Raw genomic sequence first — 14,842 nt, forward strand, 5'->3', positions numbered from 1 at the left:
CTGACCCTCCATTCCTTTCTCAGCATCCGGGCCTGGGGTTCCTCATTTGTAAACAGAAGTTATTAAGTTAGTCTTTCCAGAGTCTGTCATGGCAGCTCTCAAAGGTTAAAAATTCTTTGCAAATAAAAATGCCTGCCACAGGAGTGCCTGTTAATTATAAGTGAGAAATGGAAGGCATGAAGCTAGCAGGGAAAAGACAGAAGGTCCTCATGGTTTTGATTTACATTTTTTTGTTCCTCCCTCCTCTTTGGTCTTGATTTTTCTGAATGTGTTTGTTGTTCAGGAGTAAAAAGGTATTCTCTGGTTGGAATCAGGTATCCCTTCTGTAGGTTATTATTTGGGTTTCGGGGGTCAGATTGGTCCTACTTTGATTCTCTGTTCTGCTGGCTCTGTAAGATTTACTTTGAACATGTCGTTTAAGCTCTCTGAGCCTTTGTTTTCTTCTCTGGAAAGTGGGGATGATACATCCTTTCTTGGAGGACTGGTGTGTGAATCTGGGCTCGTGCGTGGCAGGTGTCAGCAAGTGAGATGCTGTGCGTTTTGCTGGCGTGGGCCCCCACCCCCCAGCCCTGCGCATCCTTATCCAACTTCACCATTCTTGTTTTGCAAAGCACTTGGCATCTTTAGTATACTAGATGATTGAATGACTTGTTACATTTGTCGCGTGTGGTATGTTTCTCCCCCTCTCAGAATATAGATCCCATGTGGGGAGGGATCTTTGTTTGTTTTGGGTGGGTATCCCGAGTTCCTAGAACAGTGCCTGGACATGGGAGGTACTTGATGGTTATTTGCTGAATGACGTCACCCTCTCCCCTTTCCCCCTTCTGTTCATGCTTCTACTCAGTGAGACTCAACTGTAGATCTGGCTGTTTAATTCTGTGTTTTGCTTTCTTCCTGTCTTTGTTCCTTCTCCTAGAGCTTCCGTTCATTAGACTGTGTCCATCCAGCATTAAAAGTGTGCTCTTCCTGGCCTTGCTGAACACATGACTTTTATTGATGATTATGCTTGAGACTGAATTTGGTAAAAAAAATTAATTCCTCTACATTTTGTTCTCAAAGTATGACTTTCTAGTAAAAAGCGTTAGTCACCAAAGAGCTTCCTAAACTTGCTTAAACACACTGAGACTGTTTTTCCCTTAAGTCGTAAACTGGCATTCAAAGTTCTGAAGGGGAAAAGAAAAAAAAATATAACTGCTTCCCAAGATCCCTGGATTCTTTACAGTAGCCGATTCATTAAAGAGTTACTATTAAAATGCCCTTGGATTATTTTTAAAAAGCCATAGCAAAGGTTTGGATGAAGATTCTCTGAGTTTGGAGATGCAAAGCAGACCCAATGTACGTTCTGTCCATGTACATTTTCAATTGGATGAAAAGCAGGAAGTGGCAGAATCTGGTAAGCCAAACTTGGCTGGATGAAACTGATTTTGTTTCTTCAAGTACATTTTGGTGTCAAAATTGAGGCCAAAACATTAATAGAATAGGTACAAAAACTGACTTTTCATCTCAATAAATGCAAAACAAAAAGTATTTGATAAAATCCAGCACCATTTGGTGATAAAAACACTCAGTAAACAGCAAACAAGAAAACTTTTTCAACTTCAGAAGGGGAAGTTACCAGAAAACCCGCTGTTGCATTCTACTTGATGGTGGAAGATTGGATACTTTCCCTTAAGATCAGGAATTAGAAGGAGCTGCACACTTGTCACTTTTGTTCACCATTGTACAAATAGGTGAGTAGAGGACCTAGCCAGGGCAATAAGACAAGACAAAGAAATAAAAGGCATCAGATCAGAAAGGAAGGAATAAAGCTACCTCTATTCACAGATGATGTGATCTTATATATAGAAAATTCTAAGGAACACACACACACACGCGCACACACACACAATTAGAACTAATAAAAAGTTCAGCAAGACTGTATGATGTAGGATCAATGTACAAAAATCATTTGTGTTTCTATACACTGCAGTCTGAAATTTTAATGCAAACAATTCCATTTATAATAGTGTTAAAAAGAATAAAATACTTAGGAATAAACTTAACAAAAGAAGTATCATTGAAAGAAATTCAGTTGGAAGAAGTAAACCGAAATAAATGGAAAGACATCCTTTGCTCATAGATTGGAAGACTTAATATTGTTATGACAACAGTACTCTCCTAATTGCTCTAAAGATTCAGTGCCATCCCTGTCAAAATCCCAGCTTGATGTTTTGCAGAAATTAGCACATTAATCCTAACTTTTAGGTTTAATGATGCAGATGTCAGGGGCCCAAAAGAAAGAAAGTAGTTTTTTAAAGGAAGAACATAGTTGGAGGACGTACATTTGAGATTTTAAAACTTAACTACAAAACTACAGTAATCAAGACAGTGTGGTATTGGCATAAGGACAGACGTAGTAGATCCATGAAATAAAGTCAAGTGTCCAGAATAATGCCTTATATTTATGATCAGTGACCTAGCGATTCCATTCCCAGGTCAATACCCAAGAGAATGGAGAACATATATCCATACAAAAAACTTGAACATATATGAAGTAGCATTATTCACAAAAGCTAATGTCTACCGAATGTCTACCAACTGATGAATGGGTCAACAAAATGTAGTGTATTCATACAATGGAATATTATAATGTAATAAAAAATGAAGACTTGACACATGAGTCAACATGGATTTATCTTGAAAACATCATGCTATGGGAAAGAAGCCAGTTTTGAAAGACTGCATCTACTGTGATTCCATTTATATGAAATTTCCAGAATAGGTAAAGCCTTAGAGACAGGAAGTAGATTGCTGGTTGTCAGGGCCCAGGGGAAGGGGAATGTGGGAAGTTACTGTTGATGCACACGGAGCTGCTTTTGGGAGGGTGAAGAAATGTTCTAAAATTAGACAGTGGTGATGCTTTCACAGCTCTCTGAATATACTAAAAACCAGTGAATTGGACACTTTAAAATGGTGCATTTTATGGCATGTGAATGATATGTTCACAAAGCTGTTGTCAAAAAAATTCAGGCACGTGGGGATTAGGATGCTGGGCCTTTTAATCATCTTTAAAAATGCTGCTGAAATTAATTCTAAAGCTCTCAGAGTCCAAGTAGAACAGCTTATTTTCTTAAAATTTTCCCCTCCTTCATTTTTTTCCCCTCTCTTTTTATCTTATTAGTAGAAGCTGGAAATGCTTTTGTGTTGCTGACATCAACGTTTTTATTGCTTCATCATTTTTGTGTAGCCATGGAAAAGGGAACAGATGGTAACCTTAAAAGAGAAATGTTCAATTTAGAGGGAAGGAATTTTATTTTTGGCTGCTATCTTTTGAAATAATTCACATGCACAATCCTCTTATCTGTGGGGGAAAAAAAAACTACCACTGTGGGGAAATTTGGGGTTTCTAATTAGAATTTCAAACCTCCAAGGATCTTTAATGGAGGTGAAAATCTTTCTCAGGAGCTCTTAGGGCCAGGTTTGTTTAGTGGGGGGAAAATATATATATTTTTGTACTGTTTGTTAAATAGAATCTCACCTGCAGTTATTTTTAAAACCACTTCCTTTTCTAAGGTCTAGGAACCTTTTATAAAAATGGTATCTTGTCAATATTTGTTAAATCTACTGGCAGTATTTCTGGTCCACATATGTGTTGGGTGTTTTTAATTACTATTCCAGTCAAGGAAATTGTAGTCATGTCCATATCCAGGGTTCTACCTAGTGAAATTAAAGGTATTTTGACATTCCTCTTGGGATACTGATTTAGAAGGAAAGGCTGGGGTCCGTGTTTAAATTTCCTTAGCATGCTGGTCTGGTGACCTCTGATGTTTCAGGATGATCCCGTGTACACGGGGCCATGCCTTCTACAAAGGCAGGTGTTCTAGTGGAACCTGCTTGAGATGTTTTTGCCAAAAGCCGGTTGCCAAGGAATCTGTCTCTGGTTTGGGATCCAAGGGCTGGTGAGCGGCGGGCCAAGTGAATAAATGGTTTCTTCTGCCTTCCTTCTCACCTCCCGCCTTTGCTGCTCACAGGAAGATCTGCCTGCACTGCAAGTGCCCTCAGGAGGAGCACATGGTGACGGTGATGCCCCTGGCGATGGAGAAGACGGTCAGCAAACTCATGTTTGACTTCCAGAGGAACTCGACCTCCGACGACGACTCGGGCTGCGCCTTGGAGGAGTACGCCTGGGTCCCGCCGGGGCTGAAGCCCGAACAGGTACCATTTTTGATGGGGGGGGGGGGGGGCTGCTGTGGCTTTCGCTTGGCCCTCTGTCTCGCCGTCCTTCCTCATTCCAGCTCGGAAGGAAGAGCTGACTTTGCTGATTCGGGGAAGTGGGGGCTCCATGGGGTGAAGGTGGGAAACGAGCAAGAGAAATGAAACCAAGCCTTGGGTGGGCCATGGCTCTATTTCATCCTGTCTGGCCATCTTTAACTGTTCACAGAAGATCGCCGAGAAACTTCTAGAACATTGGATAGTGAAACTTCATTTTTGGAGAGGGAAGGGGGTGTTCTACCTTGGCCATCAATCTTAATGTCAAGATTCTTCATGAAGGAGAATCAGCAAATAAAGATTTGCCTTATTCTTCCCCAGTAATCTGTGCTGTGTTTGAAAGTTTGGCCTGGCTTTACAAAGAAAGACGTTGGCATTTCCTGAAATACTTTGGCACTACCCACGGGCTGTAAATATCATTGGCTTGGTTAGATGAACTTGGTTTCTTTCTGTTTCATTGCATTTGTCTCAAAGCTTTGCATTTCTCGATACTTGAAATCTTCTCTTCCACCAGCCTCATGTTCGTTTAGAAGCCCCTCCTGTAAGCTGGACATTTTCCTGAGCTTCCCCGTGCATCTTTGAGAAACAGGCTTACCAGAATCCTCCGTGTTCGCCCACCAGAGCCTTCCTCTCACACAGAAAATTCCTTTCTCTGGCTATCTTCTCTATGTCTGACAGAATGTTTTGAAGCTTAAAAAGCCCTGAAATTTTAAGTCAGAAACTTCAGATGTGATCATGCTTTTAGGAAAAAAAAAAAGTTCTTTCTGATTAGGAAAGACCCAAGAATGCACCACAAACTTCAGGATGGAACCCTGGTAACACTTTTTGGTTAGCCATTTCTCATTTTTCTTCTTCCAATACTGAGGTTGTAAATTGGTGGATGAAATCAAACACACAGGCAAGATTTGTTTAGCCAGCAAAGTATCGTTTAAAATCTTGAATTAGTTACTCATGCTTAAAAATTCAGCAATTTTTAAGTTCATATTGACATCTGGAAATTTCGAGAATCTGGAATCTGACTTCTGCAAGGATTGGGGTGCCAGCTGCTGAACTCAGCGCTAGACATTCGCTACAGACAGAGTTTAGGAGGAATGACTCTCCAGGTCCCCCTGGTCCCCGCTAAGGCCATTTCATCCTTTTGTGTTAATCTTCCAAAGCCCTACAGACGCTTCAGTTTGGTGATGTCTCTTCTAATTCTTACTAGAGAGAAAATGTCTTAGAATAGAAACAGTCACAGAAAATTATATTGGCAAGAGTTGAAGGGAGTTCTGTGTTGGGTTATTGGTATCAGCAGAAGGAACTGAGTGTTTTCTCTCATTGGCAGGTTAAGGTTATGTCTTTATTTTCTTCTGTTTCAGTAAAGACTGTATTACTAAAGAATAAGTCGAAGAAGAATGAGAGTATTTGACTGAGTTTGTCTGGAAACTCAAATGAGGTGGCCGGTGACTGAATATCTGTGTTTGACATCACCGTTCTCCTGCCAATTCTTGAGCAGTGAGTTTTCACACCTCGATACATCTGTGAGCTCATTGCGTTTTCTTGCTAACCTCATTTCCAGCAGCTTCTAAGGGACCCATCTTTCTTTTGTTCACGTTGCTTCCTGCTGAATCGGGCCCTGAAATTCCAAAGTTAAGCTATTTTCAGCCCTCTGCTTAGGCAGATTCTTTTCCAAGCCCGTTAGATACCGTTCTCTGTTGCTCATATTCAGGGAACGTTTTCTGTTGGCCCAAGAGAACAGAAGCTAAGGTCATGGTCATATTCACCACTTTCAAAAGTTGAGTGCTTATGGTATTTTTAAAGTCCTCTTAGCCTCATCCCAAGTGAATGTCTTTGGGCAACATAAAATGACTTTCTTGGATTTATTTTGAAAGAAATTGATTCATGCCGTTAAACGCGTGCTTTGCATTGTGTCAGATGAAAGGATATTCCCATCTCTTATAATTGTATTTTTCTTTAAATGGTTTTCTGTATTCTCTGCACTTGCTCAGAACTATATGACAGAGATGATTAGAAAGGGAAATTGTTCTCCAGAGAGAAACTGTCTCTGTAAACTATTTGAAGGGCTCTCTATTTACCTAGTAAAATACGAGTCTGTATGAAAGGTGTTCGAAGGAATCGTGTTGCATGAAAGAAAGGGTCTTCAAATTTTTGAATTATGAGATCTTTTAAGGTCTGTTACTCACAGAACTGTTTATAGATTTAAAGATTTTTTTTTTAAAAAAGCTGCCTAGTAGATTCTAGAAAAATTTGAGACTCTAAGGGCCTTATGTTAATGAAAATTCTGATGTTTAATATCATGTTAGTTGTCTCTGATTTGAGAAAAGCCATTTTTCTATCGAACGAAATTACAGTGAATATAAAAATGCTTTTTGTACTAGAGGCAAAATAGGTAAGGCTAGTTAGGGTTCCGAGTAATCCGCTTTCATTTTCATTAGAAATCTTTCATTTTACTCTCTGAACGTGGGGTTGGTAATATACCTTCAGGCGACACTCTTTATTATTTTATTTCTTCTGAGAAATGCCTTCAATTGAATATAATGTGAAAGAAAGTGACCTCCCTTTTAGGGAGCTGTTCTTGACTATGGCCATTTAATTTTATAAAAATCTACTAGCTGTAAAACCCAGCCTTCTTAAAATCATGTGAAAAGTGATCAGTGTAACAGTTGATGCTGGAAAAGAAAGGCTTTTAGCTTGTGTTTTAATGATTGGACCGAAAACTAATCAGAGAGGTTGCTCAGATCCTTAACCTCTGCTCGCTCCACATGAGGTGTTTAATACTATCCAGAGAGCCCCGCGGAGTCAGAGCAGAGAGCTGGAATCTTCCCTGGTTGACTGCCTGAGGTCATGTAGATGGCTCTATCTTTCTCTTCAGACTTGAGCAGTTCATAGTACATGCCCTGTTTCCTGGAGATGCTATGGCGATAAATTTTCAGTGGATAATACTTGAGGAAGAATTTGGGAATTATTTAACAAGCTCTAAGAAAGGAAAACGGCATGCAGGGTTTCTCAGCCTCAGCGCTATTGACATTTGGGGCTGAATAACTCTTGCTGCCGATGCTGTCCTCTGCACTGCACTCTCCACTACCCTACTCCCTAGATGCCAGTAACGCTCCCACCCCCTTCCTCCAACATCGGGATGACCAAACCCCGATTGCCAGTGCCCCTGGGGGGTAGGTTGGGCACCCCAGTTGAGAACCACTGGGTAAACGTAATATTAAAACCTGAAGTTCCTGTCAGCACAAGTCTGGCCCAGTCAAGACCAAAAAGGATGACTCAATTCAGCAAATATTTATTTGAGCACTACCAGATCCTAGTCCTGGTGTTAGAGCTGCTGTCCTTGAAACGAGGCTGCGTGTTTGGCAGAGTGAAAAAGGTGACCCCACGCCGCTTGAGCAGAGGCCCGTGCTCTCCGAGGCAGAGCCTGGCGCTCCTCCCGCTAAGTTCAACAAGAATTGTGGTGCGAGGGGCGGGCAGTTGGTGGGTCACCGTTTGTTCACCAAAACAGAAGTAGCTTTTTCCCTTTATAAAGGAAAGACTTACTCATTGAAAAAAAATAAAAGAAGAAAGCAAGCCTATAAAAATCCCTCATAATCCCACCAGCCAAGGAAAATTGTTTTCCAACCATTTTCGTGTGCATGTAACAAGGATCTATGTATGTAGGGGACATTTCTGTTTTGTTCTGGACAAAAATGCGATGATAGCATCCATTTATCCTGATTCTTCTTTCATTTCATGTATTGTGGACATTTTCTCTGTATTTTTTTCTATATTTAGATCCAGATCATCTTTTGGAGTGGGTGTGTAGTTCTCCATTGCTAGCTTCTAACCTGCAGTGGTACCACCCACCACTAGGGGGCTTTGGAAATGGATGTTCAGAAGGGGGTCGTAGAGGGAGGGTATAGTTCAGTAGTAGAGCACACGCTTAGCATGCATGAGGTCCTGGGTTCAATCCCCAGTACCTCCACTTTAAAAAAATAATAATAATTAAAATAAACAAATAAACCTAATTACCACCCCCAAAGTAAAAATTAAAAAAAAAAAAAAGATGGGGGTCGTTATTGTCAAAATGACTTGGGGACTCCCCTTGCATTTTAATGGGTAGGGGCTTGGGATGCTAAACATCCTGAAAAGTACCAGATGATCCTCCTCAAAGGAGAATTGACCCCTCCCAAGAGGGGCCAAGAGTATGACCATCGAACCCGGCGCTGAAAATTTATTTTGGAATGTGTGCATCGTTGGTGGCTTTTCTCTGTTATTAGACAAAGTGGCAGCAGCCAACCTTCCTGTTCACTTGCCTGCTTCTCTCCTTCAGCACAATTCCAGGACGTGGAGAGGTTACCTGTAAACGTCTTTAGACTTTTGATTGCTTGTGCCAGACAGCCCTCCTGGAATACTGCCACTGGTACACCCTCTGGGTGGATGGGGATGGAGTTCTTCTTTTGGTGCTTCTACTTCTGACCCTTGAAAATCTAAAGAGACCACCAGATTGCTTCTCCTGAGTGAATGCCCTTTAAAGCGGTGTTTCGGATTCTCCAGGCATTCGTGGAGGGTTTTCAAATATGAATGTCCCCAAATCCTTGGTCTCCAAATATTAGTAATTTTACCTTGACATTAACTGTATTTTTGCACGTAAAGAATGGCTGTTAGGTTGTTTGTCCAGAGCTCTCAACTTTCACTTCAGACTATCACAGAAGTTTGAAAAGTGGACACTGGAAATCATTGCTCAGTTTTTGGCTTTCAAAGCATTCTTCCATATAGGGCAAAGTAGACTGTCCAGTACCACCTAAAGATGGGGGTAAATTAGTTGATTTTGAGCCACGTGAAACTCTAAAATATTTCTCTTGGGGGTATGTAGAGTTCTTTATTTGGCTTTTAATTTAATGACTTTTACTCTTTTATCAAGTATCAAATTAAACGCATTTCCTCAAGGAGCTTTTCTGACCACCCTCCTCTCCTAATACAAGACTAGGTCCCCCGTTCCATGCTTTGTAACATTCCTCACAGTTTTCCTTTTCAGTGCTTCACAAATTTACCGGTGTAATTATTTAATATTTGGCTTCCCCACTTTGTTTTTGTTTGTTTGTTTGTTTAAAACATTTTTATTGATTTATAATTATTTTACAATGTTGTGTCAAATTCCAGTGTAGAGCACAATTTTTCGGTTATACATGAACATATATATATTCATTGTCAAGTTTTTTTCTCTGTGAGCTACCATAAGATCTTGTATATATTTCCCTGTGCTATACAGTATTATCTTGTTTATCTAGTCTACAATTTTGAAATCCCAGTCTATCCCTTCCCACCCTCCGCCCCCTTGGCAACCACAGGTTTGTAATCTATGTCTATGAGTCTGTTTCTGTTTTGTATTTCTGTTTTGGTTGTTTTTGTTTTTGTTTTTTAGATTCCACATATGAGCGATCTCATATGGTATTTTTCTTTCTCTTTCTGGCTTACTTCACTTAGAATGACATTCTCCAGGAGCATCCATGTTGCTGCAAATGGTGTTATGTTGTCGGTTTTTATGGCTGAGTAGTATTCCATTGTATAAATATACCACATCTTCTTTATCCAGGCATCTGTTGATGGACATTTAGGCTGTCTCCATGTCTTGCCTATTGTAAATAATGCTGCTATGAACATTGGGGTGCAGATGTCATTTTGAAGCAGGGTTCCTTCTGGATATATGCCCAGGAGTGGGATTCCTGGGTCGGCTTCCCCAGTTTGATTTAAGATCCACAAAGGCAGGAATCATATCTGCTTTGTTCTTTAGGAATTTTCCAGCATCCAGTACAGTGCCTTACACATGGCAGGCACCTTCCAAGTATTTATTAAGAGACAGGCAAGTGACAGGGATCTTCTGCAGAACCAGAAATGTTCAGGATTGCATCACACTGAAAAGATAAAAAGCCTTTTGAATGTTTTTCTACATAAAGCGTTACTAGGTATCAATTATTCCTACTCCCTGTGCTTTTCATATAAGTATTTGTCCTAAACAGATTCCCCTAACCATTCCAGCTGCTTCAGAGATGTCTTAGGGTGCAGAGGGGCAGGAGATGGGTGACATCTTGGGATGGACTGTGTGCTCCAGTACAAACTTGTAGCAACACTGCCAGCTCCAAGACTCAGGGTCTGGAACACAATGCAAAGGAACCAAGAATCTAGCAGAAGCCCTCTGTGTTTCCAAACCAGAGGACCATTTGTGGCCCAGTGCAAATCTGGAGAAGCCAATGGGAAGCACAAGGTGAGGAGGAAACAGCATTGCCCCATGGGAAGAGCCTCACTTCCAAAGTCAGGTCAGTCTGGCTGCTGCTCCATCCTATTCTGACCTCGGGAGAGTTGTTCCACTTCCAGGAGCCTCCGTTTCCCCTTGATGGTGATGATAACAAGTGAGAAAGTGGTTAAACTTGCATCGAGCGCAGGTTACATGCCTCCCACCATTTTTAACTTTGCATGCATTCTCGTATTTAATTCTAACAACCTTATGTGGCCATTACTATTGCTGTCTCTGTTTTGCAAGTGAGTCAGGCAAGGCTCAGAGAAGTTGGAGAACTTATCCAGCATCACACAGCTAAGGAGCCTCAGAGAGGGATTCAGTCTGCAGGCATCCTGACCCAGGGGCTGATACTCAGACCTGTAGAGCAAAGGGCTGATTGGAGCCCTGAGTGAGGGAGGGTGCAGAAAATTCCTCGTGCAGAGGCTCCACACAGAAGATGCTCAATAAATGGTCATATCCTTATCACGTCTCTTGTAAGTGGCACTGATGATGGTCGCCCGGAGCAGGTAGGATGAAGAGAAAAGGGATGCTGGGCTGTCCGGGACAGAGGAAGGTTATGTTGGATGGAGGGAGGAGGGGCATTGAGCATAGAGTTAACCGGAATCCTGGATTCCTTCTCAGTCTTCTCAAAGCCTTTTAATAAAATCATTTTGAATTCTGCTGATCCAGAAGCCTTTTGTTCCCCAGCTTCTGTGCTGTGGGCTTGTTGTAAAGGTGCAGCTTCTTCCTCATGAAGCTCTGGCTCCACTGAACCGAAGGCACTTGGACAAGGGCCCAGAAGGAGCCACCTGACTTTGAAAAATCCAAGTGCCCCAAGCTGGCTTCGGGGCTGTCTGCCGAAGACATGAGCTCTGCCACCCCCTTCCGTGGTGCCTGGGGTCACCTAAAGCATCACAGTCCCCGGGCTTGGGAAGAGCGAGTCCCTGGGGCATTTTCTGTGGGCTGTGCACAGTGCAAAGAGAGCCTTCTCGCAAAGCAGAATGGGCCACATCGAGGGACAGGAGGTCAGCAGGAAGCTCCTTACCCTGCCTCTCCGACTTGGCCGCTCACAGCCTCTTTAGTTCCCTCCTCTAATGGACGGGCCTCAGGGCAGCGGTCCACGGGGCTGTATCCCCCTAGTCAGAGAGGAAGAGCGAATCAGAGAGCACGCTGGGAAGCTCTGTGACCGAGGAATAGCCGTCCGGCTCTCTCTATTCATCCACTTAATCGCTGGATATCTCATGTGCGCCTGCTCTGTGTCAGACGCGTCCTAGGCACTGGGAATACAACAGTAAACAGTATCATTATGGTCCCTGCTGCACTGTCGTTCCAAGTGGGCGTATTGGAGACCTGTCAATTAGAAAACAAATGATTAAGGTAATTCAAAATTGCAATTCAAAAAACGGTATCAGCCATCGTGTTATAAACATTTAGGGAACTCTTCCCTGTGCCGGGCATCACCCTAGGCGCTGTCTGCACTGTGTCTTGTTCAGTCTATACTAGGAAGGAAGAACGGGCGCTCCTGGGATGATGGACGCGGGCCGGCGGGTTGCGGCGGGGCCTGGCTGATAGATGGATGGGTCAGGGGCAGCCACTCTGGGTGGGGGGTGGTATTTGGGCTGTTACTGAATGTCATCAGGAAGCCCTGCCTTGCAAAGGTCTGGCTTGTTGCAGAAGTTAAAAGTATTTCTGTGAAGCTCAGAAGGGAAGTGAAGTCGAGACCAACTTTGGATCTGCCCTGAGAATTTGGGGAGTGTGCTGTTGGACAGTGTGGGGAGAACTGAAGAGGGCCTGTGCGGTGTCCAGCTCTTGTCACGGCAGCCACCATCACGAGGGCTGGGAAGTCCCTCCGCTGTGCCTGCCCCTGGAAAATCAAAGGAGCTGCCGCTCACCCATCACCTTGATGTCTCTGCCTTTGCAGGCAGAGATCAGGCAACGGAGATCCCCCATTCAGAAATGCCAAGCGCCTAGTGCATACTGGATATACTTCCACCCCTTGTATCATATGTCCTGCCTTCTAAAATGTGAGCCTGCTGGAGAGAGACACGCATTGTCTTGCTAAAATAATGTCTGATACATCTTACTTATTCAATAAACAGATGTTTACATGAATAAACAATTGCGTTTAATCCTTGTACAAAATCCCCACTTTCCAACGAATACCTTGCGGCTCAGGGAGAATCAGAAACTTGACCAGGGTGCCCTGACTAGTAATGGGCAGAGCCAGGATTCACACCTGCCTCCTGTCTGACTCCAGTGCCCACTGGGGCTCCTCTTCCTCCAGCGCTCCTGTTTCATGGCGATCCACCCAGGATATCAGATCCAAGGAAGCCGGCTTAGCGTGTGTTGGAGGAGGGAGCAGCATGTATCAGACTAGGCTCTTTGATTCTGAAGGGAGGGAGATTTCTCCTAATCTCCAGTTGACCGAGGTGACTAAGGAATTCCTCTTTCCCCGCCTCCAATTTCCCCATCGCTGCAGGAAGTAGCATGGCCCTGTCTTCAAAGGCTTGTTTTCTGCATCAGCAATCTTCTTATCTGTGGATCTTCTCAATCTCTCCTCCTGGCTGAGAGCCCTCATTGTGACAGCTACATTTCCTCTTCTTCCTCCAGCAGCCTTCATGTTCCTGGGACGGTGTCACATACCTGGGCACTCAACAGTGAGACTCACTGAGCAGATGCTTACCGAGTGCCAGCTGGATGCCAGGCACCACGGGAACAGCCATGAACAAACAAACAAACAAGCATCCTTGCCTTTATGAAGCTGACACTCTAGTGGAGGATACAGGCAAATGAACAATTGCATGACTAATGCACTTTCAGAGAATGATGTGTGCTGGGAAAGCAAAAAACAACAAACAAACAAACAAAAAAGAATGATGTGATTTAGAGCCAGGGTTGGCAAACTCTTTCGGTAAAGAGCCAGATAATTAATATTTCAGGCTTTGTGGGACATCCAGTCTCTGTCGCAAATACCCTACACTGATATAGTACAAAAGCCATCATAGACAACATCTAAATGAATGGTCGTGGCCTTGTGACAATAAAACTGAATTTACCAAAACAGGCAGCAGGCCTGATTTGACCCATAGGCTGTAGTTGGTACCCGATTAGAAGACTGTGCCTTAGATGGGGTGGCCAAAGAAAGCCTCTCTGAGGAGGTGACCCCTGAGCTGAGTTCTTACTGGGAATGAGGGTTAGATGACCCAGATGTACTCAACCTAGTCCACTGGTTTTCAAAGGCTGGTTCCCACACCTGCAGCATCAGTTACCACCTGGGAACTTACTAAAAAGTACAGATTCTCAGGCTCTGTCCCAGACCTATTGAACCAGAACTCTGGGGTGGGGCCCAGCAGTCTGTTTCAACAGGGCTTCGGGTGTTTCTGATCTACACCAAAGCTTGAGAACTGTCGTTCTTGGGTAATGGAAAAACAACAGTGTTGGAAACACACAGAACCAAATCTTGGCTCTACCAAGTGGTAGGGCTTTACCACCTTGAGTGCCCTAGGCTTCAGTTGTCTTGTCTGTAAAATGAAGAGGCTTGTGCCCAAGTCTGAAGTAGCCGCGAAGGCTAAATGAATTACTCTCTAAAGAGCCTACAAGACGTTGGCCCTTAGTAGGTCTCATAAAATGGTAACTACTGTCGTCGTCATCATCATCGTCATCATCGTCATCATTGTCGTCATCGTCACTATTTGGGTCTTCAAGACACTGAAGCAGATTTGCGCATGCATACTAACAGAGGGTGGGTTCTGCCATCTTACCCCGAGCAAGCCATCTTCCATCCCCAGCGTCTTGCCCCTGATGGACATTCCCTGAGTATGGCCTGCATACAAAGCTGTTTGTTAAGGGAGGGTTTAAGATGCGTTTAAAATTCTCCCACTGGTCCTGCTTCCTGAGCCCTTTCCTTGGCCTCTTAACCTAGAAGATGCTCTGGTCCCCGCTGCTACGGAACCGTGAATTTTGCAGCTGTGACTCACCACTGGGCTAGGACCGCAGTGCCAGGCACCCAGCTTTACCATTCACTTTCAGGCTATTGACAGTTGGTTCTTTTTATGTCAAAAGCTATTTATACCAAGAGGGGCACAGGCTGGCCACCATGGGTGAAGGGAAGAAAAACAACAAATCAGTTCATCTCTCAGCCCGCTGGGTGGTTCTGATTCATAGGAAGGGAATGTACAATCTAATACTCCCTCTACAAACTCTTCACAAAGCGTCATTAGACTCACTAGCCGTTTGCCATGTCATCTTCGTTTCATTACTCCATCAGCACGTGCTGAGCCGAAAATGGAATTTCATGGCTGCAGTGAGAGGCACGCCTCTCCAACCGGACTGGATTGA

The 14,842-nt window shown here is 43.4% G+C and overlaps 1 protein-coding gene and 1 long non-coding RNA gene across 12 annotated transcripts in view; one reads left to right on the forward strand and one right to left on the reverse strand.

Annotated features, from left to right (window-relative positions):
* Positions 1-14,842, forward strand: part of PRICKLE2 (prickle planar cell polarity protein 2) — a 310,745-nt gene that overhangs the window by 217,859 nt on the left and 78,044 nt on the right. For all 11 annotated transcript variants that reach the window (XR_004312061.1, XR_004312059.1, XR_004312060.1 and 8 more), the window contains one exon: positions 4,011-4,194. Coding sequence is in view for 8 of the 11 variants with exons in the window: in XM_032458132.1 (XP_032314023.1) it covers positions 4,011-4,194 (184 nt within the window). In the remaining 3 variants the exon portion in view is untranslated. The remainder of the gene's footprint in view (positions 1-4,010; positions 4,195-14,842) is intronic.
* On the reverse strand, positions 956-12,668 carry LOC116657093. Its single transcript, XR_004312062.1, has 3 exons — positions 11,944-12,668; positions 5,719-5,725; positions 956-966 (listed from the first exon to the last, which is right to left on the reverse strand). It is a non-coding gene; the product is annotated as an uncharacterized LOC116657093 (long non-coding RNA).

Source organism: Camelus ferus, chromosome 17 (genome assembly GCF_009834535.1).
Source record: "Camelus ferus isolate YT-003-E chromosome 17, BCGSAC_Cfer_1.0, whole genome shotgun sequence".
Lineage (NCBI taxonomy): Eukaryota > Metazoa > Chordata > Mammalia > Artiodactyla > Camelidae > Camelus > Camelus ferus.